Source organism: Physeter macrocephalus, chromosome 16, assembly GCF_002837175.3.
Source record: "Physeter macrocephalus isolate SW-GA chromosome 16, ASM283717v5, whole genome shotgun sequence".
Taxonomy (NCBI): Eukaryota; Metazoa; Chordata; class Mammalia; order Artiodactyla; family Physeteridae; genus Physeter; species Physeter macrocephalus.
Genome location: NC_041229.1, coordinates 38,989,119 through 39,013,395, shown reverse-complemented (window position 1 = coordinate 39,013,395; position 24,277 = coordinate 38,989,119). Strand labels below are relative to the sequence as shown.

At 44.6% G+C, this 24,277-nt stretch overlaps 1 protein-coding gene across 4 annotated transcripts in view; it reads left to right on the top strand.

Annotated features, from left to right (window-relative positions):
• Nucleotides 1-10,535: 10,535 nt before the first annotated feature.
• AMOTL1 (angiomotin like 1) overlaps nucleotides 10,536-24,277 on the top strand; it is a 106,520-nt gene continuing 92,778 nt past the window's right edge. For 2 of the 4 annotated variants that reach the window (XM_055078760.1, XM_055078759.1), the window contains exon 1: nucleotides 10,538-10,826. Coding sequence is in view for 2 of the 4 variants with exons in the window: in XM_007115115.4 (XP_007115177.1) it covers nucleotides 10,778-10,826 (49 nt within the window). In the remaining 2 variants the exon portion in view is untranslated. Of the gene's footprint in view, nucleotides 10,827-24,277 lie in introns of all 4 variants that reach the window. The other 2 variants (XM_007115115.4, XM_007115114.4) reach the window with 2 other exon arrangements.

Genomic DNA, 24,277 nt, shown 5'->3' with positions numbered 1-24,277 from the left:
TTAGAGTGTTTATAGTAAATACAGAGTCAGTCTGTACCTCTTTTCTTTCTGTAAGCTCTCAAAATATTTTAAGATGGCTATCAAATTGTATCTTAATCTTCTCTCCCTACTAGGTCTCTCGTTTTATTATTATTTTTTAATTGAAGTATAGTTGATTTACACTGGGTATTTAGTCCCCACTGGACTCCACTTAGGTGCTTACATTATTGAGAACTGATTGCTGACGGGAGCGCTATTTTATCAATTAGAAAACGGTTGTTGGAAATTAGCCCTTCCTACAGCAGAAATCCTGAACAGCTTCAGGGATTTGATGCATGCTTATTTTGCATAATATATAAACACAGGAGCATTTGCCTGCTCCTCCATGGGCTACAGGGCTTATGGAGTCTGGATATTGAGGCTTTGGTTTTCTCCATTCTCTCTTGTAACAGAAGCTCAGGTCTGATCTACTCGTTTAGAGCATCTTAGTGTCCTCATTGGAGGGAACACCCAGTGCCCTCTTTCCTTAATGCATGGTTCCTCAGCCTGGGCTAGACCATCACCAGAGGGGGTGATGTATATATGGGGGAGGGGGTCCTGCCTCATGAGAAAACCTAGTTTATTGTTATGCAGTGATCATTATTATAACACTTTCTTTGAGGGAGCTGAAACCTGATTTCCTGTTTCTTGCACCCAGTTGTCCATGTTTTACCTTCTAGAGCTTTCAAAGATTTTTTTTTTTTTTACTGTGACCCTACATAAAGATACACTTTATAGACTCATACAAATTTGAATATAAGTATAACTAAAACAGAAGTTTCATGGAATAGCAGTTACTCCTTATTAGACTGGCTGCATCTGATATTTTCCACTTTGTTCTATTTTATTTATTTAAAATGCTGATTAACCTGTTCAGTTGATTTCCACTAATAGGTTGCCTACTACCGTTTGAAAAACAATGCTTTAGAGTGTTTATAGTAAATACAGAGTCAGTCTGTACCTCTTTTCTTTCTGTAAGCTCTCAAAATATTTTAAGATGGCTATCAAATTGTATCTTAATCTTCTCTCCCTACTAGGTCTCTCGTTTTATTATTATTTTTTAATTGAAGTATAGTTGATTTACAATATTGTGTTAGTTTCAGGTGTAGAGCAAAGTGATTCAGTTATACATATGTGTATATATGTATTCTTTTTTCTCGTCTTTGCCATTATAGTTTATTCCAAGATATTGAATATAGTTCCCTGTGCTATACAGTAAATCTTGTTGTTTATCTATTTCATACATAGTAGTGTGCCTCTGTTAATCCCATACTGCCACTTTATCCCTCCCCCTTGCCCCTTTGGTAACCATAAGTTTATTTTCTATGTCTGTGAGTCTATTTCTGTTTTGTAAATAAGTTCATGTGTACTATTTTTTTAGATTCCACATATAAGTGATATCATATAATATTTGTCTGACTTACTTCACTTAGTATGATAATCTCTAGGTCCATCCATGTTGTTGCAAATGGCATTATTTCATTCTTTTTTTTATGGCTGACTAGTATTCCACTGTATATATATATACCACATCTTCTTTATCCATTTATCTGTCGATGGGCACTTAGGCTGCTTCCATGTCTTGGCTATTGTAAACAGTACTGCTATGAACATTGAGTTGCATGTATCTTTTCAAATTAGAGCTTTCGTCTTTTCTGGGTATATGCCCAGGAGTGGGATTGCCAGATCATATGGTAACTCTATTTTTAGTTTTTTAAGAAACGTCCAGGGCTTCTCTGGTGGCGCAGTGGTTGCGAATACGCCTGCCGATGCGGGGGACGCGGGTTCGTGCCCCGGTCCGGGAGGATCCCGCGTGCCGCCGAGCGGCTGGGCCCGTGAGCCATGGCCGCTGAGCCTGCGCGTCCGGAGCCTGTGCTCCGCAGCGGGAGAGGCCACAGCAGTGAGAGGCCCGCGTACCGCAAAAAAAAAAAAAAAAAAAAAAAAAAAAGAAACGTCCATACTGTTTTCCACAGTGGCTGTAGGTCTCTTTTTTAATATGCTCTGGTTTCTCCATCCATTCCCATCCTGCTCAACCTCTGTTGAGTGCTTTCCAAGAGGAAAGTTTTGTTTTAACCTGGCACCGAGAACTGCGCCTGACCTCACGTATAACTTGACCAATATTTAGCATAGTGGGATCATCAGACCCCTTGACCTCAACCTCCCACCCAAGTTAATACCATTCCATTAATCAATACCCATCGGGTGTAGTTATTTAATTATTTTAAATTCACCTAAAATACCCAGGCTAGCCCATTTTTCCCTGTTTTGTTTGTAAGGATCTCTTGAGATATTTTTCCTAGTTAGGGTGTGGGAGGGGCTCAGATCAAGATGCCTACCATTCCTATTTCCTGGATCTACCAATTAAATATTCCCAAACTCGAGAAACGTCAACAGAAGAAGCTGTGTGTCTAGGACCGTCTAGCACAGCAATAATTAAAGCTTCTCTAAAATGGCCATATTTTGAAAGAAAATGGATAACAGGTTAGTAATCGTAGCTGATAATTATGGAGTATGTGCTGCATGTTAAGAGCTGAGAGCTTTACATGCAAGTGACTCATGAATTTCTCACAACCCTTTGAGGCGTATACTGTTGTAACCACTACTTCTCAAAAGAAGAAAAACTGAGCTTTAGTCAAGTCAAGTCATATAACTAATAAATGACAGAAGGGAAGTTGAGCCCAGGCCTGTCTCACTCCTGCCTGCTTGTGTTTTAGAATACTTAACTGCCCCCCACAGACTGAAAACCACCCCTGGTGGTTTTGAAAGAGATGATGTATATAACACGCTTAAGGCAGTGCATTTGTGGAGGCTTAGTAGAGTTTACTGCCTTCCCTAAAGAAAGGGAAGAACTTAGTAACAAGTTCAGGTCCCTAGCAGCCCCCAGGAGTCTGTGAAAAGTGTCTACACCCATCACTGGCTGCACAGGGTCGGCCTCAGAGTGCTCTGCAGCGGTGCAGTGGGTCTAGAGCCCGGGGAGCATCTCTCCCGTCCAGGGGAGCCTGGAGAAGGAGCTGTGTGTGTGCAAGGCAAGGTAGTGTAGCGTCAAGATCAAGAGCTCTGCTCTGAAGAACAGGTTTGAATCCTGGCGCTGTCACTTTTGAGCCATGTGATCTCGGGAGATTCCCATAACCTGGGGCCCAGCCTCTTTTCCTCATGCGTAAAACAAGGATAATGAAGCCTACCACGCGGTGTGTTATGTACCGATGAAATGAGGTAACATATGAAATCACCTGGTACAGAGGAGACACTATTCCGTACTTGCTCACTCGAGACAGAAAACTGGGTTTTGATCATTCTCCTCCTACAGTGCTTCTTGCTTGTTCCCTCATTTAGGTTGGGATTCTGAGTGTGCAGAAATGTAGGTCCCCAAGTATCCTAAACCAGGGCTTCTCAAAGTGTGGTCCGTGGACCAGCATCATCAGCATCATCTGGGAACTTGTTAGAGTAAAAGTGCAATTCTGGGGCCCCACCCTGACCTGCTGAATCAGAAACTCAAGGGTGGGACCCAGCAGTCTGTTTTAGCAAGCTCTTCTGGTGACTTTGATGCAGCTCACGTTTAAGAACCACTGCCTTACTGGCACTGAGCATCCTAGGTCTTCCCCTGTTTTCAATAAGACTCAGATGAAGGCTCTAGAGAGACTGCATCTTTCACGTGGATATGGTGGTGACCAACGTGGAGTTCACTTTCAGGTTGTTTCCATTTAATCCTTTATTATTCTTCATCCCAAATTGGTCATTTTCTGACGTTCCTTTTCTCTCTTCCACTTAATTTGAAACTCACATTGTTTGAAACTCATAAGGTATTACATCCTAAAGGATGACTGGAAAGAGACCATTCCCAGATGCTGGGTAAAGGAGGCTCGTAACATTCCTGAGGAACTCATCCCGGGATGCTCCAGACTGGATCCATGCAGGCCCTCCTCCCTTTGCCTCCTTTAAGCTCCTTCCTGCTTCAAGATCTCCTCACAGGCTGTTTGCTCAGCTGGATGGCTCTCCCCCCTGTTCTTCGTCTCCTTGGAGAAGCCTTCCCTTTCCACTCCCTCTAAGTAGCCACCCTCTCCCTCGTGAGTCTTTGTTATTGCACCCTGTTCCTTTTCTTCATCGCACATAGACCGGTTTGAAATAATAGGTTTATTTATACACATTTTAATAAGCAGAGCCCATAGCAGGGTATTTGCATACCTAGTGGAGGGTGTGGCTTATTCAATGTAGTTGATAATATTTTTTGAATGAATGAATGAACCACTGCAGCTTTCACATGGCTCTGCCTTCTTTCAAACTCTGTTGTGCTTTCGGTTAATCCTTTCAGTTAGTCCTTCTGTTTAGGACTTTATTTTTTCTAGTTATTTCTGATTATTCCCCTCCCGACCTGGGACTTTTCTGAAGACTCTGTTCTGCTTAGCATGATACTGGCTCTGTTGCTGACACACAATAAATAACTCCTGATTTCTGGATGGATCACCTATCATGTAAGATGTGAATTTTAACTCTTACCCTACCCTCCACCCCACTCTGAGATTATGCTGTAAAACAAATTTTTCTCCTGAATTGAACCATCCAGAGTGGCTGGAGCCCTTGGGAATGGTGAGAGCTTCCCCACTTCTCTGTCTTTGGCATTTAAAGTATAAGATGTGCTGGAAGGATGCTGCTCTTTAGTGCATATTCTAGAAAGAGAAGAGCTAGAACTGCTGTGTAGGCTATGGAGGGGCCATTCTTCTCACTGTTCTTTCTAGCTATGAACAGAGAGGACATGTTTTCAGAATAAAACACACCTGCATCCTTTTCAGAAAGGCGACTACAAGCGATCTTAATTAAGTCTGAACATTCTGATCAAAGTTATCTCCAGTTATTGTGACAGCCCTTGTTTTTTTTTTTTTCAGCTCTTGTTTTTAATAGCGATTGTATGTTGCTATTGTTTTAGAAACTCAGTATGATTCCAGTTTTTAGAAAAAAAAAAAACAAAAACCACGTATCTGTACCATCATTGGAAATAGAATAAAACCTAATTGGTTTTTTGTTCATGAAGAGAGAAATGGGAAGAAATTGCCATAGTGTGATATATACTGTAGAACGAAAAAAACCGAGGCTGCCTCCTATTAGTATGCAATTGGATTCACCCAACAGCTCAATGGAATGATCAGTATGGTTAGAAGCTTGGGAGCTTGTAAACTGGGCACCATTAACTACTCATCTAATTCAGTGGTTCTCAACCGGGGGGGAGGTTTTGCCCATAGGAGACATTTGGCAATATTTGGAGACATTATTAGTTGACACAACTTGGAGTGGGAGGTAGGGTGGTTGCCACTGGCATCGAGCGGGCAGAGGCCAGGGATGCCACTAAACATCAACAATGCAGAGGGCAGTCCTTACCACAAAGAAATCTCAACACCAAATGGCAAGAGTGCCAAGGTTTAGAAACCCTGAAATAACCAATTAGCCAAAAAGTATGAGCTTTCAGTATTCCCGAGGTTTCTGTAGTAAGAGTAGCAAATAACAGAATGATCATCATTTATTAAATACCTGTGACATGCCAGGTGCTTTATATTCATAGCTACTGAGTGTCTCAGTCAGGATCTGACCCCAGGTTTATTTGGGGACAATGTCTCTACTCTTCCTTTTTAGCTTTTCGGTATAGGTGCATTTTTCCTGGACATGATGGTATCCACCTTCTGCTTCCTGTGTTTTATATAGATCAGATTATGCGTTTAATGCATATTATGTAATACGCTCAGAGGAGAAAGCTATGAGGCAAGAAGAGACCGGTGTGTCACCATGGGTGTGAAGCTGAAAACATCCAGACAAACAGGCCTCAGATCCATAACTCACTAAATGAGCCAAACACCTGTGGAGGATGATAGCACGGAGCCTGGCCCTTAGTAGGTACTTAATACATATTTATTGGGCAATTTTTTCATAATCAACAGAGTCCTGGGGTAAGCCTCAAATGGAGCAGGGTTTTCAAATGACCCATTCTGTTATATGACATTTAACTCCTCCTGGGAGCAGTTTACCCATCTCTAAGGCACCCGGTATTTCCGGAACTGCAGAGCGGTCTCACCTGTGCATCTTCCACTTGCCTTGCACATCTTCCTCTTTGTTTTTCACTGTCCATTCTCAGTCAGTCTGGCCTGGAAAAGGCTCCTGCCTGACCCCACCTTCCTTACAGCAGTGCTCTCCTGGCATCCTCTGCTTTGGGCACTTCCAGGACTCCCTGCATTTTGCTCCTGTTAACAGTTTACAAGATGGGGGCAGGGCATATGTCAGAATCTCCAGAGGAGGAGCTTATTTGAGAACGGGATTTTATATTTGGAAATAAGCAGGGAAAAAAAATACAACTATTGTCTTTGTAAAACAGAGAACTGAAAGAAAAGCTTGGAAGAAATTCTCTTGCCTGGCAATGATACATGGATTTAGCAAATCTGGGGTTGGTGTGACCATTTTATGTTTTGGAAAAGAAGAAGTTCAAAGAAAAAGTGTTGCGAAGCACAGCAATGTGCTCGCTCCTTTCCCCTGCCTTTGCTAGTAATGACGTCCTTCCCTCAGCGCTTGGATTTCTTGGAACCTGCCCTTTTCCCTCCCTGTACAAAGCCAGTCACTCCTGCATGCTCCCATAATGCTTTTTTTTAAAACGTTCTCATATGTCACCCATTGTCCTTTACCTTTATCATATTAAGCTCTGATACAGCAAATGCTGCTGAAAGAGAAATGGAAGAGCACCTTGACCCCAGTGAACCAGTGGGAGGCCTTAGTCCTTGACCCTCAAATTTTGGTGTGCTTGGCATTGCTTACAGTGGATTCTGTGACGACACCATCCTTAGAGACCCTGAATCTCTAGAATTTGGAGGTGAGACATCAGGAATTTAAAATTTTACATGCTTTGGCTTATAAATCACACTTTGGGAAGCACTACAGAACTTGGGTTTCTATGTTCTAGAAACAAAATAAGCCTTTGAATAAGACAGCCTGGCTGCATTGAGCCATTGGTTTGTTCACGCAACAGGTGTTCATTGAGAACCACTAATTGTAGTGTGGCCTGTCCTAGGTGATGCCGGGCAGTAGCTGTCCCTTTTGTGGACATGCCTGTCCACTCTTTTTTTGCCATTTGCTGTTTCCCTCCTGGCAAGGTCAGGCCCATTCTTAGGGCCCATCCTAGTCCAAGTAGAAGATGATAAAGTCTTTTAAGGCTGTGTTTGGTGGGTGCAGAGAAGAAGCGGGGGGAGGATTCCCATTGTAATAGAGAATTAAATTCCTTGGTATTTCAAATCACTGGAGAAGGGAAGGCTTTCTTTTACTGAATTCCTATTATGTGCCCAGCACTTGACATATATTGTCTAATCCTCACTATAAGCCAATGAGCTAAATGTAATGTTTCCCATTTTACAGAGGAGGTAGCTGAGGCTTATGTTTTGTTACTCTCCATAGCTAGAAATAGGTGGACCCGGACTAGAACTCAGGACTTAACTCTGAAGACCGTGCTCATCCTCCTCTTCCTGGGTGCCTCTGTTCCCTCACTCTTCTTCCAGCCTCTGTGCTTGTCTGGAACATCCCGGTACCTGCCCTGTCTGGAGTTAAAGACTGTTCCCTGAGCTGTCTCTAAGAGTGCCAAAATTGCTCTGTCACCTTCTTAACTTTCCCAGGGGTGAGTAAAAGACAACTTGGGTCGCTTTATAGAAAGGATGCTGACCTGTGGAGTGAGTATGTAGGTCCAAAATCACAGATGCTGACTGGTTCACTCCCTTACTGCTAGTAAAGCTGCATTCAGTTTTTATTGTAAACATACCTTGTTTCTATTTGGACCCAACCTTAGTCAGAATCTGCAGCCAAATATACTATAAAATGTTATCGATGACCTCTTGCTGATTAAATCTGAAGTCTTTTTCTCAGGCCTCAGTTCCTGAACAAGAGTCAGATATATATGATGTAGAAGATTATTCATTTTCTGCATTTGATATAGTGATTATTAATGGTTGAGGAAATTAAGGTGAGTGGAGGGGGAAAATTGGCCTACTAAACTGTCACTCGGTATCAATTTGAAAAGTCTAGGCTAGGCCCACCTGATTGAATCAGCAGATTCTTAAGCCCACAAGCTGTGCCTGTCACTTCCTCAGAAGTCTAGGCGTCTGTAGCATTTGATAGGGGGACCATCTTCTTAAAGCTTCCTCTGGCTTCCATGCCTGGAAACCTTCCTAGCTCTTCTACTTCCCCGGCGTCTGCCTCTTCTGCCTCCTTCTTTCCTGAATTTTCTGTCGTGGGCATTCTCCAAGTAAACTGATCTTCAAAGCTTCATCTCTTTTTTTCTCTGCATTTCTGTTCTTGACTTCTCACCCAGGCTCTTGTTCCTTTTTTCTCTTGCCCAGACGACAGGAAGCCTGTCAACATCTTTCTCAAACCAGTTCCCCATCTCAACTCTGCTTCTTCCATCATTGGTTCATCCGTTGGACCAACTGGTTTATAAATGTTCCAAGAATGATCCATTCTTCCTGTGACCCAGGCACAAAATCGGAGTTAACTTGATTACTTTGTTCTTTCTCCCAGGATAGCTGTCTAGTCAATGAAAAGAGTAAAATCTTGCTTCGGAGATTTTGTATCTTCCCTGTATTTGGCATCCGCAAAGATTTGGTATCTACATGGTATCTCTCTCTTCCTTTCTATCTTCCAACGTCAGTTGTCATTGCTTCCTGTAGCTATTTCCCAGATGGGCTCCCTATGTCCAGGGCTAATGGAGGGTTGCTTGAAATAATAGCAAATGTGTGCTGAGCACTTATATGCATCGTGCTAAGTATTTTATATTTGTTGCCTTATTCAGTCCGTACAACCCCCCTGTGAGGGTGGGTGCAATTTCCCTCATCTTGCAAATGAAGAAACTGAGGTTTAGAAAAGGTAGATGACTTGCCTAAGTGCCCACAGGTAGAGTGGTTGAGCTGTGACTCAACCACCCATTTCTGTTTTGTTCCAGTGGATGCTTGTAACTGTTAAATTCTGCTGCCTCTCAGGATATAGTATGGTATCTAATAGGGGGCAATTAATAATTCCTTCCTACTTCCCCTCCTTTTTCTATCCATCACCCCTCCCCCAGCCTATGCTAAGTTCATACAATGCCAGTGGCTCTGAGCTCTACCACTCTTCAAGGCTCTCCTTTCTCCTGCATGCAGTCAGTCCTCTCCACCAGGGGCCCGCTGGCCTGTTAGGAACTGGGCCGCACAGCAGGAGGTGAGTGGCGGTGAGCAAGCGAAGTTTCATCTGCCGTTTCCCATCGCTCCCCATTGCTCGCATTACCGCCTGAACTATCCCCCAGCCCAGTCCTTGGAAAAATTGTCTTCCAGGAAACCGGTCCCTGGTGCCAAAAGGTTAGGGGACCGCTGCTCTCCACTTTTTCCAAGCATCTCCAGTGCTTTCCTGCTCTGTGGTTGCATATTTTGTTATCTTAAATAAATAAATCCTCGAAGGGCTGGTTAGCTGCTGTTTCGTTTCTTTTATGTGTTATCGAGTACTAGGGTATCGGACTTTAAATGTGGTAGGTTTTTGGTAAATAATGGTTAAATTATTGCATTTGGGTTTTATCTTGAGAGCAGAGGTTACCGAACCATCAGGGATGTATCACAAGAAAAGACTGGAATCAGAGGGGCACACAACCCACCAGGATTGAGTGGAGGGGTAAAACTGCTGGCTGACTAGTTAGCCAATTGCCACAATCCAGGCGGGAATCCCTGAAAGAATTCTGGTCTAGAGAGAAGGCAGAGAGGAGAGGAGCACAAGGTAAGAGGTGTGGTATGCCCTGGCTCAGCAGCAGAGACAGCTCCTGGAAGCTAGGGAGAGATGTTACATGGTGTGGGTGGGTTTGGGGTCCCCAGATCAAGGCTCCGTAGGTCTGTAATTGAGTATACTGGGGTGGGTGAGGAGTGTTACTCAGTGTAGCCTGGTTTAAGAGGTGGGACAGAATCAGCAACATTCTCCCAGAATTACTTTAATCGCGTCCGCTCGGGCAGGTAACAGCCTAGAGGTTTGTGACCACTGGTTGTAATATCTGAGGTGGTAGAATCTGTTTTGGCCCTTCTGCTATAGTCAGCGGAGCCCAGAGCAGCAGCTTGTCGCCCAATCCCAGTGCATGATAGAAGCACTGGGGATAGGGGAATGCAAAGAGAAAAGTCTGGCCACTTTTCATCTGGAAATTCCGCTTAAGAAGAAAAAAAATCCTACACAGACCTGATCTGGACTTTGAGGGCAGATCGGGAAACCGATTTTGGCCGGAGTTGGCTTGGTGGGAAGGAAGAGAAAGTCAAAGGAAGGAGAAGTGGAATCTGACATGAATTAAACCTCAGCAGGGACCAAAACAAGGGAGGCCGTGGCCCTCCAAACTCTCGGGGAGACACGTCAGCTAGAGCTCGGGGCAATTTCAGCTGGCGATCTCCCGGGCCCCGGGAGGGACGGCAGGAGCCTGGAGACGGGCTCTAGGGCCCAGCGGCCGGGCGCTGGGCGGGGGTGAAGTGTAGGGTTACAGTGACGATCCCGGACTACCCTCCCCGGGCGGCGCGCGGGGCGCGGGGAGCGCGGGCGGCGGCGCGAGCGCACGCGACGCTCTAGGACCCAGCGGCGGTGGTCCGGTTTGGGGCTGGAGGGGAAGCCTCGGCGTGTCTCCTCTTCCTTGTGAATGGGGCTGCTTGTCGGGCGCCGCTTCCCCAGGCTGCCACACGCCATGCCCAGCGCGCTGCCTGGCGGCCGCCTTCCCCAACCGTAACACTGAACTAGCCATGATCGCCTCATGTGGAGGGCAAAGTTGCGGCGGGGAACTTGTGAGTCTGCGGTGAAAGGTAACCAGTCCCCGCTCCGGGCGCAGGGCGGGCGCCTCCGACTCTCCCGCGCAGAGGACCCGGCCGATCGATGCTCCCCGCCCCCTGCCGCTCCGGGCTGGGGGCTCCTCTCCGGGAGTTCGGGGCGGAGATCGGCCCGGCTCCGGAACGACTTGGGCAGCCTCTTCGGTGCCGGGGGCCGGGAGTGCTTGCCACCGTAATCTTGATCTCCCTTACCCAGATTGCTTTAAAAAAGAAAAAGAAAAATCAGAACTCTGTTCCCGCGCCACTCTGCAGGCCCCGGAGCCGGCCTGCCGGGTCGCAGCGCCGCGCCTCCCCGCGCCCCCTCGAAGACTGGGGGTCGTTTGGCCGTCGTGGCCCGTCACCGGGGCTGCAGGCTCGCCCTCGCCTTGGGGCTGGCCTTTCCGGAGGGGCGCTGCCATATGGCCGCCCTCTCCGCGACGCGCCGGCGCGCGGCTCTCCGGCGGCCGAGGGAGGCGGCGGAAGGGGTGGCCGGTGGCCGCTTCCCTGCGCGCGAGACAAAGGAGCGCACGGTGGCCCGCTCGACGCGCCGGACCCCTCCTGTAGCCCCAAAGTCTCGTCTCTGGCGGGTGGGGGCGGAGAAATGGTCGCGCCGCGGACCCCCGGCCTCGGATCGCGTTCTCTGATTGCTTCTTTGTTCTCCCGGGACAAGTTTCTTTGACAGAAACTGGGGAGTTAGATCCAGCTCTCCCTTGCTGTTCGTGTTGATTCAAAAGAATCTGGTTTCAGGGGGAAAAACATTAAACTTTCCAAGTGGAGATGGCTCTTCTTGGAATGGGACTTTCGTGCCACTTCGGTCGATGACAACTGGGCAGAGCGGGGCCCGCGCTGTGGCAGGGGCCGGACGTGCCCCGTGGGCAGCCGGGCTGGAGGACCGGGCGGCGGAACCGACGAGCGCTGGCTCGCACCCACCTCTAGGGCCTCCGCCGCGGCGACCTTTCCAAGTTTCCCCTCTTAGGCGCCCAGGCTGAGAATCCGGCTGCCTGCCCGCAGCTCCCGCGCCTCGCCACGCCCTACTCTCTAGTATCTTGATTGGTGGCTGTAAAGACTTTCCCTTTCCATTTTTGTTCGAAGGGTGTTTGCTTCTTTGGCTTCGGCGTCAGTTTCCTGTCCCCGAGTGGTACATGCTTTGGAAAATGCCCGGCTAGTGTGTGGATCACCTGAACTGGGGCTTCAGTAGACGTGGCCCTGATGATGGGCCTCGGAGCCTTTGAGGTTGGGACCGAACATTTTCCGCCCTCGGTCCCCCTCAGTTCCTTTGCCCTGTCCTGATACAGTGCGGACATGGTTGCCCGTTTTCTTCTTCCGAGGCATGTTAGGAGAATCGAGTTTTTGTACTGCTTATAAAGTCCTTGGTGGTGCTGGAGATAGTGGGTCACTAGAGCCATTTATGATCCCGGAAGATGCTTTGGACTACCCCCAAACAATAACGTTACTTGCTATAAGCAAATACAACCAGAATAGAGGGATTATTAATAGCTACTATTCCAAAAAATTTCCCTCCTTTTCAGGAAGTGAAAAGTCTGGGCTTGAAATGTTGAATAGTCATTTCTCTCTGCTTCCAAAACTGGCCAGTGTGTCACTGCCAAACTAAGATTTCCCCGGGCTGCCCACCACTCCTGAACCCGGCAGCTCTCCGTGGACGTCCGACCCAAGTTAAGCATTGGTGTCTCTCTAGCTTGCAAGTTCTTGAAGCATCTAGACCAGTGTGACATTTATCTCCCAGGACGCTGCTCTGATCATCATAGTGCATCTACTATAATGCTTTTTATGGAAGCAATGTGGGCACAATCCTTAACACACTTTGAACTGTTCTACAGAGGAGCAAAGGGTTGGAAACCACTGATTTGACCAGAATTAAAAGGAGTAGGGCATAGAGTAGAAGGCTTTAGAGCTGCCTGCCTCTACTCTCCCTGGTGGGGCATGGTGGATGTTTAGTTTCTGGATGGGTATACTTTGCTTTTGTGAGATACATTTTTCCAGATAAATGAGGAAACCCTTGTGAACTCTGCAAGTGGATAGGAGGAGAGAAGGTGCTCTTAACTCCACTCCCACTCCTTTCTTTTTATTAATATTTTTAGTTTTTAAAAAAATGTTTATGTATTTAGCTGCACCTGGTCTTTGTTGCAGAATCCCTGCATTGGGAGCACAGAGTCAACCACTGGACCACCAGGGAAGTCCCCTCTCCCTTCTTTTTAAAATGCACACAAGTCTTGGTCTTTTGGTTCTGTGTGATGGTGGGGGGTGAAGAATACTAATGTACTGAAGGGCATGTGTAGATCAAAGCACTTAAAAATACATCTGTTCATGCAAGCTAATGGAGGACTTTCGGTTTAAATGAGATTTTAAAGTGCTGTTAAGAAAAGCACAGGAATGCAGAAATGTGAGTGATCTTCTGGGAAGGCACTCTGTTGATTAGACTTGAGAGTGTCTGCCCTTGGCCAGTTCATCTGGAGGCCTCTGTGGATAGAGCTCTCCTTTTTTTTTTTTTTTTTTTTTTTTTTTTGAAGTCTACCCCTGTGGAGAAGTGTAGACCCAGGGCCTGGGGGAAAGATGGCTGACCTAATTGAAATTAGATGGCAGTCTGGCTGGTGAGAGTTCTGTTGAAAAATACAGCCCCTAGGTACCAGTGCTTCATAGCAATTTGTGAAAATGCTTTGAAAATGATAAAGCACTGTATAACGTAAAGCTTTTTAAAGAAAAAAATAATGAACGACTTAGAAAACAAGGGAATTGCTAGTGAAAATCGTAAAAATCTGATTTTCCAGGCCAATAAAGTAAAAAGGAAGTGATTTGTAAGACCCATTAGTAGTCCTGATAAGCAAAATTCTCCCGGAGTAACATCCTCACTCCTTCCAAGTAGCTCTCTGCATTTTAAATGCATATGGAAGCTGAGATCAGGAAATTCTCTAGTGTTTTGAATAATTTTTCTCCTCCTATTCTTTCATTAATTTTGGTAGGTTCTTATGTCCCAGAATTCACTAGGCAATAGAATACTTGAAAAGCAAGGGGTAACTTGGAGGGCAAGTAAGAGGACATATTTAATTATAAGGTTTGTTGGAAATAGTCTGAGGTTGTTACGGTTTTTATTTGTTTGCTTAGCGATTTAAAAAAAATTTTTTATTTTGTTGGTTTGTTTTGTCTTGGAGGGAAGGCAACATTTAAATCTTGGCCATTGTGGGTAGATCCGTACACTACATTTTCTGGAACGGAGGCACGCCTGGGCTTGTGTGTTGGCACCACTCTGAGTTCTTCTCTAACTTGTGAGGCCCTTGGCCTCCATCCTTGCGAAATCTTAGGGTATATTCATTTCCAGGCTCTTAGGACCAGACTCCTGGACTCCCAAAGTGTCTCACACATCAGGCATTTTTTCTCCCTTTATTGGGGGGGCTGGGGGAGTAGCTCTAACGTGTTAGGAAATGTATCCTTGTTAAGCCTCTGGAGAATTGGGTTTAACTTAAAAAACATAATAAAGTCACATGGTCCTACTGTGTGTGTTTAAATCTGTATTTGGGACTTCACTGGCCAGTAGTGCAGCTATGTACACCTCTTTTCTTGTTTGTTTTGTTTTTAAGTAAAATGCCTGTAGCTCACTTGTTTGTTTGTTTAACTTTTAGTTTTGAAATGATTATAACTTTACGGGAAGTTGCAAAAATAGTAGAGAGGTCCCTTGTACTCTTCACCCAGTTTCCCCCATTGGTAACATCTCACATAACCAGAGTACAACAGTAGAACCAGGAAATGGACCTTGGTACGATCCAGGCCATATTCAGATTTCACCAGTTTTACATGCAAACACTCGGGTTTGTGTGTGATATCCTCCTGTGCAATTCTTTTTCACATGTGTAGCTTCCTGTAGCTACCACCACAATCAAGATGCAGAGTTATTCTATCACCTCAAAGCTCTGCTTTGTGCCACCCCTTTATGGTCACCCTCCCCTTCCCCCTATTCCATCTCTAAACTGTAGTAACCACTCTGTTCTACTGTATAATTTTGAGACTATTACATACATAAAATTATGCAGTATGTGATCTTTATGAGATTAGCTTTTTCACTCAGCATAATACCCTTGAGATCCACCCAAACTATTGCTTTATCACTAGTTTGTTCCTTTTTATTGCTGAGTAGTATTCCCTGGTGTGGATATACCACAGTTTACTTAAGCATTTACCCACCGAAAGACACCTGGTTGTTTTCAGTTTTTGGCACTTACAGTTAAAGATGCTATGAATGTTCATGTACAGGTTTTGGTGAGGACAAAGTTTTTGTTTCTCTGGAACAAATGCCTAGGATTGGGATTGCTGGGTTTTGTATGGTAGGTGTTTGTTTAGTTTGTTAAGAAATTGTCAAACTTTTCCAGAGTGTCTACCATTTTACATTCCCACCAGTAATGTGTGAGAGATGCAGTTTCTCTGCATCCTCACCAGCTTTTGTTTATTATTTTAGCTGTCCCAGTAAATTTTTTAATCTCATCATGGTTTTAATTTGCATTCCCTAATGGCTAATGATGTTGGACATCTTTTCATGTGCTTGTTTGCCATCTGTATATCCTCTGTGGTGAAATGTCTGCTCCTGTCTTGCCGTGTTCTAACTGGATTATTATTATTATTATTTTTTGCCATTGAGCTTTGAGAATTCTTTATATATTCCAGATATGAGTCCTTTGTCAGATATGTGGCTTGCAGATATTTTTTTTTCAGTATGTAGCCTGTCTTTTCATTTGCAGGAAAAAAATTTTTAATTTTGCTAATGTCCAATTTATTGATTTTTTTCCTTTTATGGATTGTGCTTTTGGTGTCACATCTAAGAACATGTTGCCTAGGTTAATATTCCAAAGATTTTCTATTTTTTAAAAAAAAATTTCATAGTTTTACATTTTATATTCAAATTGTAGTTCACTTTTACCCTCTTAAAGATGTGTATGTCTTGCTATCCATCTTATAAACCATCTCGTAGGTGTTGATTATGCATTTAGTGCTCCGGAAGCACACGGGTGAATCAGGCATAGTTTCCACTCTCCAGAGCTCACTATTGGTGAGGTGGTATGTGGACATTCCCAGGTGTTAATATTATGATAGAAGAAAAGAGCGTGATGTATTTGGGAGCACAGAGAAGAGAAGCAGCAGGGAGGTCTCGCTTTGATCAGGTGGTCAGGGAGGGCTTCCCTGGGCATGTTGCTCAAGCACGGTGGGAAGAAAATGGGTTCTTGCCTTTGATCTAGTTTTTGGATATTTTACTGGCATGGATTCTTCAGTGTGGGTTACCCTGGTTCTTGAGCACAGGCTGAAGGACTTTGGGTAAATTGAGTGGTTGAGGACTTTTTTGAACAGCACATGATGTAATAGGTTAAAAAAAAAAAAAAGAAAATGCAGTACTTAAAACTGAGTATGAGTAAGGTTGAATTGATTTAAAGTTGGAATATGTGTCAAAATGAAGAAGGCAGTAGTATTTTGGACTGTTTAGGGTCAGATGGACTTAGTTTGCTTCCTGGCCCTGCCGCCTCCTTTCTGTGTGATCTCAGGGAGTGTGACCCGTGCAACTTCATGGAGACATGGAGACAGTAATGGTTCTTACCTGGTGGAGTTGCATGCAGGTGAAATGAATTGCTGCATATATAGCACTTAGCTCAGTGCTGGCACATTCAAAGCATTCAGTAAATGCCTATTATTATCATTAGTAGTAGTAGTAGTAGTAGTAGTAAAATAGCAGAAAGACGAATGGTTTTATAATGTTATGTGTTTTCTCATATGTCTTTTTCTTTGAGAAACTGGAATCCCAGTTCTTACTCATAGAAGCTTGCCTTTTCACACTTGGGAAAACTGTGTTGTATACCAAATACTATTTATTTATTTATTTAAAATTTTATTTTGTGTTCTTATAGTTAATTTACAATGTAATGTTAATTTCTGCTGTACAGCAAAGTGATTCAGTTATACATATATATATTCTTTTTCATATTCTTTTCCACTATGGTTTATTACAGGATATTGAATATAGTTCCCTGTGCTATACAGTAGGACCTTGTTGTTTACAAATATTATTTATTGATTGAGGTTAGAAGCTAGGATACTCTATTCACATTCTAGTGCTCCTTATAGAATATACCTTTTCCCTACCTCTAAACCAAGAGTTTCTGAGTAAAGAACAATTTTCTCTCCGCCCTGACCACAGGAAGTGGTAGGAGGTGTGTGCTGTCCTGAGCTAGTTCGGAGTTTGGGGTCCTTATTTCCCGAGGTACAGTAAGCCAGGGCTGATGTTACTGTGCCCCAAACTTCACTACTGGCAGCTCCCTTTCCTTTCCCTTGATGACCAAGTTGTTTATTTCCCAGAGGAAATGGACTGCGCCTTAGATGTACAGTTGTAGAGCAGTGGTGGGTGGACATCGGAATCGTCAAGAGGGCTTATTTAAAACCAGACTGCCGGGCCCCAGCCCCAGACTTTCTGTTTCAGCGGGTCTTGGATGGGGCCTGAGAATTTGCATTTCTAACAAGTTTCCAGGTGATATTGTCGCTGCTGGTTCGGGGACCACACTTTGAGAAGCACTATTTTAGAGCATAGGCCCCCATAAATTAGACCTAGACTGAGCTACCTTACTCTTTGGAACTGAGTGTGTTCATCTTCAATGGTTGAGATCGACATAGATTTGATTTCTGAGGTTCCTAGTTGATGTACATGACTGTATCCTTTCCTCTAATCCCTCTTCCATGCCTTCCCCCTTCCCCACCCCGACTTTTCCTTCTCTCGGTTGTCTTTTGATCTCTCAGTCCTTGGAAGACATGCCAGGTTATGGTACATGGTGACCATAAACCAGCCATATCGCCTTGGCTAATTGACTTAACTTCTGTAAAATAAATGTGTTTACGAATGCTTATATCCTAAGGCTATGGTGAGGCTTACCTGAGATAATGCATGTTAAAGGGCCGTATAAGAGGTAAAGCATGGTGCAAAATTTGTTTTTTTATTATTTTGAGCGTCCTTGATTTCCCTTTGGAAGAGTGTCCTTGGATTTGGAGGTGGACTGCCTCTCCTGATGCTGAGTTCCACTGCTGCTGTGGGGACTCGGTAAAGATTGCTTAGAAATCTGCAGGGACATTGTGGAGACGTTTCCTGCAGTGGACCGGCGGTTGGGCTAGGGTCTCTGAGGGCTTTCCAAGCTGCGATGTTTTGGAGGCTCATTGATGTGTAGTTGTAATGACCAGAGAAGAGCTCAGGGCTGGAAAAAAGCTTGAGCAGATGCTGCACTGTTAAGAGAGTCTGCCTCCTCTCAGTGGAGAAGTAGAATTCCATGATTTTTTCCTCGCAGCTTAATCTGGCCCCCAGATTTTTTTTTTTTTTTTTAAGTTCTAGATCTATACCTTCCATGTTAAGCACTAGCCACATGTGGCCATCTAAATTAATGAAAATTAAATGAAACTAAACATTCAGGTCCTCAATCATACTGGCCACGATTCAAGTGCCTAAGAGCCATGTCCATCATTACAGCCAGTTCCACTGGCCAGTGCTATTCTAGAGGGATGCTAGCCCTGTTTGTCTGAAGGCAGCATCATTGGGCTTCATATCGTGGGACCGGGGCACGTTTTTGAGTGAAATGTACCACTCTTCCCTTGGAAGTCTGGTGTGACTGATGGGGAGAAAATACCACGGGGACACTGCCCTGTCAGCTTGAACCTCACTTTGCCACCTGGCAATTCGGAGGCTCATTTCGTTTGGAAGGTGGGTCAGCAAGGCATCTGGGCATGGAGTTTATCAAGTTAGCAGGCTGTTATCAAGGGGAGTGGTCTACTGTTTCTAGGGGATATTCGAGGCTTTGGTTCAGTTCATGGGATTCTTCCAGGAATCTGGTCCTTGAGAGAAACAAATGGAAATGTTAGGCTGGATTTAGCCCTGAGACCCCCTTCTCCTGGGGAGGATCCAGAGGCGGCCTGGACTCCTCCGCCTTGGGTCGGCTGCCCTGTTGAACCAGCCTTTGTCCGTGGGAGGCTGGAGCCTCACTCGTCTGGTTTGTGGCGCCAGTTCGGACTTGCTCGGATGCCATTCCGTGCTGCGTCATCCGCACTGTTGCCTCCTTTGAAGGTGTTCTGTAAACTGTCAAGTTCCTTTCCTTACTCGCCCGCATCCAGTCAGTCACCAGGCCCTCGCAGTTGACCCCGAGGATGGCTCTTGCATACGTCCCCGCCCTTCACGTGTCTCCACAACCCAACCAGCCGGACTCCTCGTTACCTGGACTCTGTGGGAGCCATGTGACAGGTGTCCCCACTTTGCTGTCTTACACCTCTTCTGATGAACTCTGTCCTTCCTCCCTCAGTCCCTCCACCCCTCTCAGGACAGGCAGATCAGGACAAGGATGACAGATGTCATGTCTTTCAGGCTCACTCTGCCTCCTCAGTGTGAGGTGGGGCACACACACACCCTGTGGCCCTGTGCCCGGGAGGAAGGAGGCATCTCCCTTCGAGCTGCTGCTTCTCAGCTGTAAGGGCTGCTCCGGATGGCATGGCCCAGGAACGGGACCCCTGAGAGCAGGCGTGAGGCAGGCCTTTCCCTTCCTTCCATGAGCTGTGCTCTGAAGGGCTCTGACCACCAAGTTTTTAGTGAGTGAGCCTTTCTATCTGGCAAGTCTGGGGAAAGGAGAGAATGTAAAATTCTCTAGTAAGGCCCTATTTCCTGAGGGATGGGTCCCTAAAATCACTGCAACTAGGTTGCTCATCCTGGTGATGTGGGAAAAGGTTGAAAGATGTGAGGGCAATTTGTTCACTCATATGAACTCTGTAATTTATAATCAATCCTCATTTTAGGGATGTTAGGCTTGTTTTCAGTATTGGATATTACAGGCAGTACTTTGTCTTTTACATACTTCTTTGCAAATGTACTAATATATATCTACTATAAATTCCTAGAATGATAACCATAGTATAAGTACATTTTGAATTTTAGTAGATATTGCCAAGTTGCCATCCAGAGATTCTATTTTTTTCCATAAATTCTCCCCAATTCAATTTTGTTAAAATTTTATCATCTGATAGACAAAAGACTGTTATATTTTTAATTTTTATTTGTTTATTATGAGTGATATTTAGCATCATTTTACATGTTTATAAACTATTTGTACCTGTTTTCCTGAAAACTTTCTGTTTATGTTAAACTTTTGCTTATCCATTTATAAAATCTCCTCATACATTAAAGGATGAGCCATTAATTGTCAAAAAAAAAAAAAGGGGGCTTCCCTGGTGGCGCAGTGGTTGAGAGTCCGCCTGCCGATGCAGGGGACACGGGTTCGTGCCCCGATCCGGGAAGATCCCACATGCGGCGGAGCGGCTGGGCCCGTGAGCCATGGCCGCTGAGCCTGCGCGTCCGGAGCCTGTGCTCCCAATGGGAGAGGCCACAGCAGTGAGAGGCCCGCGTACTACAAAAAAAAAAAAAAAGGATGTGAGGGCAGACAAGAGGGAGTGTCTGGGATCTTTTGTGAGGAATGGGGCAAGGAGGAGGAAGGATAGAAACAGAGATTAGGAAATGTGCTTTTTCAGATTTATGGAAACCCGTGGAGGCAGTGGACATTCCTTAGTGCATAGTAGTAAACTCACTGCAGAACACACGTTACCCCACTCTAGTTTCTGAAAGGAGAAATGGACTAATGTTCCTTTATCTGGAAGAGTAAAAGAAAATGTCTTCTGAAATCCCAATAGGCTTAAATGAAGACACCTGGCAAAGTACTGTAACCAGCACACAACCATTTACGCAAACCTTGAAGATAATGGGGGTGTGAGGTTAGAAGCTGGAGGTTTGTAAAATGACAGAATCCTGTCGGACTCACCCTTCCCCATGGTAGTGACTGGCCTGGTAGGTCCAAAATGCATGGCAGCAAGAAAAGTGGTGTATAAATTCACTTTAGCTAACTTTTAGATTTGCTCCTGTAAAATACTCATCCAAAAAAAGGAAAGAGTATGTCTGAAAAGGTCTACTCCGAGATAGGGATTATCTTAATCCTGAGTTTAGAGCTAAATTTCCCAAAATTCTGAAGTTACTTACCTTCAACTTTCTCCAAAATAAATTCCAGGAATATGGAGTGGAAAAAAATGGAAAGAAATACAAATATTTATATTTTAATGGCATTTGTTAACTGACCAAGATCACACTGTAGTTTAGGAACATAAAATGGGCTCCGTAATTAAGCTTGCTCATAACGTGAACAGCTTTTGTAGGATTAAATTTAGTAGTTAGGCAGCAATCACAATTATTCTAATTGAATCTACTTTGAATTAGTTTCAACTTCTCTTAAGGATGGTACATGTTGAACATTTGGGGAGCATGACATTTCTTATTTGGGGACAGAATATAAATTAGGCAAATTTTGGATACAGAAGCTCTCACTGCTCAATAAAAATCTGTTGACTTACCAACTCTGGACTGTGCAAGTCAATACTGAGGTGGAGAATTTGGTGAGGATACAGTAAAAGGATATGGTTCCTCCATTTGACATCTGAGGGTCTCTCACGTACGTGGAACTGAACGCGGTGTGGGGTGTATGTCCTTTGCACCTATGGAATTTATATTCTAAAAGGAATGTAATGTTAGAAAACAGAAGGCAAATGAACTGGTTTATTCCACTCGGGGAAACGAAGGCCAAGAAACGATTAATAACTGCCTTTTAAGTATTCTGTCTTCACTGTGGACTGTGTAAGAGGAAATGTGTTGAAATGACAGATATCGTGACTTCTAGAAGCACGGAAGAGTTCCCTGCCAGGGAGCTTGGGAGGGTATGGAGGACACACATGCAACCAGGGAATTACTAGATGTGTGAGTGTGACTTAGTGGAGAACACTCAGTAGAGATGATGGGAGGTGGGCCTAATGGGCCAGTTGTGATGTGTTCATCTGTGGAGCTGAATGGTTAAGACTCCAGAGCTGGAAACCTGGAGTCACTTCCCACCAGTGCCACTCACTGGCTTTGTCATCTTGGGCAAATTACTTAACCTCTCTGTTAAGTAGTTTCCTCATATGTTAAATAGGGATAATAGTAACACCTACCTCAAAAGATCATTGCAAGAATTTATGTGTATTATGTGAGTTAAAATATGTGAAGTGCTAGGAACAATATCTGACACATTAAAAGAGTCATGAGTTAGTTATCACCCATGTTCCATTGCTGTGCAACAAATTGCCTCATCCTACTGGCTTCAAACACTCATTTTTCTGCTTCCAGATTCTGTGGGTCTGGACTTCAGACAGGGATGAGATGGTTTGCTTCTGCTCCATTGTGCTGGGAGGAGGCTGGGGGTGACTGGATGGTTTGGGATTGGGTTATCTGGAGGCTCCTTCATTCACCTGTCTGGCACCAGGGCTGGGATACAGTTGAAGGCTAGGTCTGCAGACTGGAGCTCCTGCATGTGGCCTTTCCTCACAGCATCAAGCTAGTCAGAATTCTTACGTGGTGGCTCAGAGCTCCAGATGTTAGTATCCCAGCAAACAAGATAGAAACTGCCCTGCCTTTTATGGTCTGAACTTGGAAGTCACCTAGAGTCACTTCTGTCGTTCTTTATTGGGCAATGCACTTAAAAGCTTGCCTAAATCCAAGGGAGGGGGAGCTCATCTTTCTACAGGAGTGTCAAGGAATTTGCAGACGTGTATTAAACTGCTAAAGTCATCATAAGAATCATGTCGCCAATATTAAGATAAAGTATTAACAGTTGAGCACACAGTAAATCCTCAGCATTTCGACCACTTAGAGAATGTATTGTTCTGAAGATGTGAATTTTCTGTGTAGTTAAAGGTAAATGTGTCAGTTTTTCTGCAAGATTGATTCCCATCCCAACTCCGCCCCTCCACTCCCTCAGCTCTTGCCTTGATGGTTCAGAATCATCATTATAAACATCAATTAACGTGATGTGTTGTTTGAATTGAGGGTGGGGGGAGAAGGGTATATAGATAATACAAATATTTGCTGACAGTGATTCTCATTTTTTTAAATATAAGCACCACAGTTACCTTCCAAGAGGATGCTTTTTCTACCCATTGTTGAAATAGGATAGTAACTAAAATAGGTAGCAACTGAAGGTGCAAAATGATGATAGAATTAGTGTAAAAATTCACACAAATGTTCTATGTGCAAGAGGTACTGGGTGATACACTTGAAAGCCCTATGCTGATGACGTTTCCCATTTCTTAAAGATTTGGACTGTGAGAGCCCTGGACACTTGCTAGGTGGAAGTTGATCAGCACCCACAGAACTGATCAGTCATCAGCACTGCAGAGCAGTTCAGTGATAGAATATGCTCTGGATTGAGTTCTGAAAAAGTCATCTTGTTTAAAAAAGTGTTCGAATTGGCAGACTTCTTTTCATTGGCTGTATGTAGCCTTCTAATGCCCTCGACTTAACTGGCAGCCTTAAAGACCTCCATGGCCTTTTACTTCAGCTCTTTTTCACTAAGAACTGCTCTTAGAGGAATCATCCAAAGATAGCTCAGAATCTTCACATAAATCAGCTGCCTTCTGAGTCTGATAGGGTGGCTAAATCAGTATTGTCCTGGTCTTTTTTTTTTTTTTTGGCGGTACGCGGGCCTCTCACCGTTGTGGCCTCTCCCGCTGCGGACCATGGCCCACGGGCCCAGCCGCCCCGCGGCATGTGGGATCCTCCCAGACCGGGGCACGAACCCGTGTCCCCTGCATCGGCAGGCGGACTCCCAACCACTGCGCCACCAGGGAAGCCCTGTCCTGGTCTTTTATTTTTGCTTTTTAAAAATTTCTTTTCTCTTTCTTTTTTCCTGCCCTCCCCCTTTAAAAAATCATAATCATATTTTAAGTCATAATTTAAAAATCGTGATCCTTGGTTTGTCATTTCTGGTCTCCCTGGAGAAAGTGACAGCCAGTCTGAGAGCTAGAAGTGGGTAGGAACAGTGCAGGTCTTAGAGCTGAAGAATGCCATTTGTTGAAAAGGGACATGGAGCCCTGGAGGACTGGCAGGAAGCTCAGGTGGCTGGAATCGTGACCGACAAGGACCAGATCAGATTCAGTAGGTTCTCCCAGATGAGGGAGGGGAGCCCTTGGAAAACCACCAGGTGGGGCATGTGTCAGGGAGTCACATGAGACATGTTCTATGGCGACAGCTCGGGTTATGTCTACATTCACCTTTAAATTTTCTCTTTGATTTGAGTGAGTTGTTCTCTCTGGGAAGACCAGTGGAAAATTCGTGCTAGTTATACTGCATTGTTTGCAAAATCTGCCTTATTTCATCATATAGAAAAAGGATTTAGGAATCTGTGATCTGTTGTTTGCTCATCCATTTAAGAAGTTAAGAAGAAAACAACCCTCAGGCTCTTAATTCTGGTTATCACCTAGAAATCTCCACTGAATTAAACTTAAGCCTCATCAATATAGCAGTGAAATCTGCTCACGTTGATGACCTTTGTGTCGATTCAGACCTGAGATTCAGATCTCCA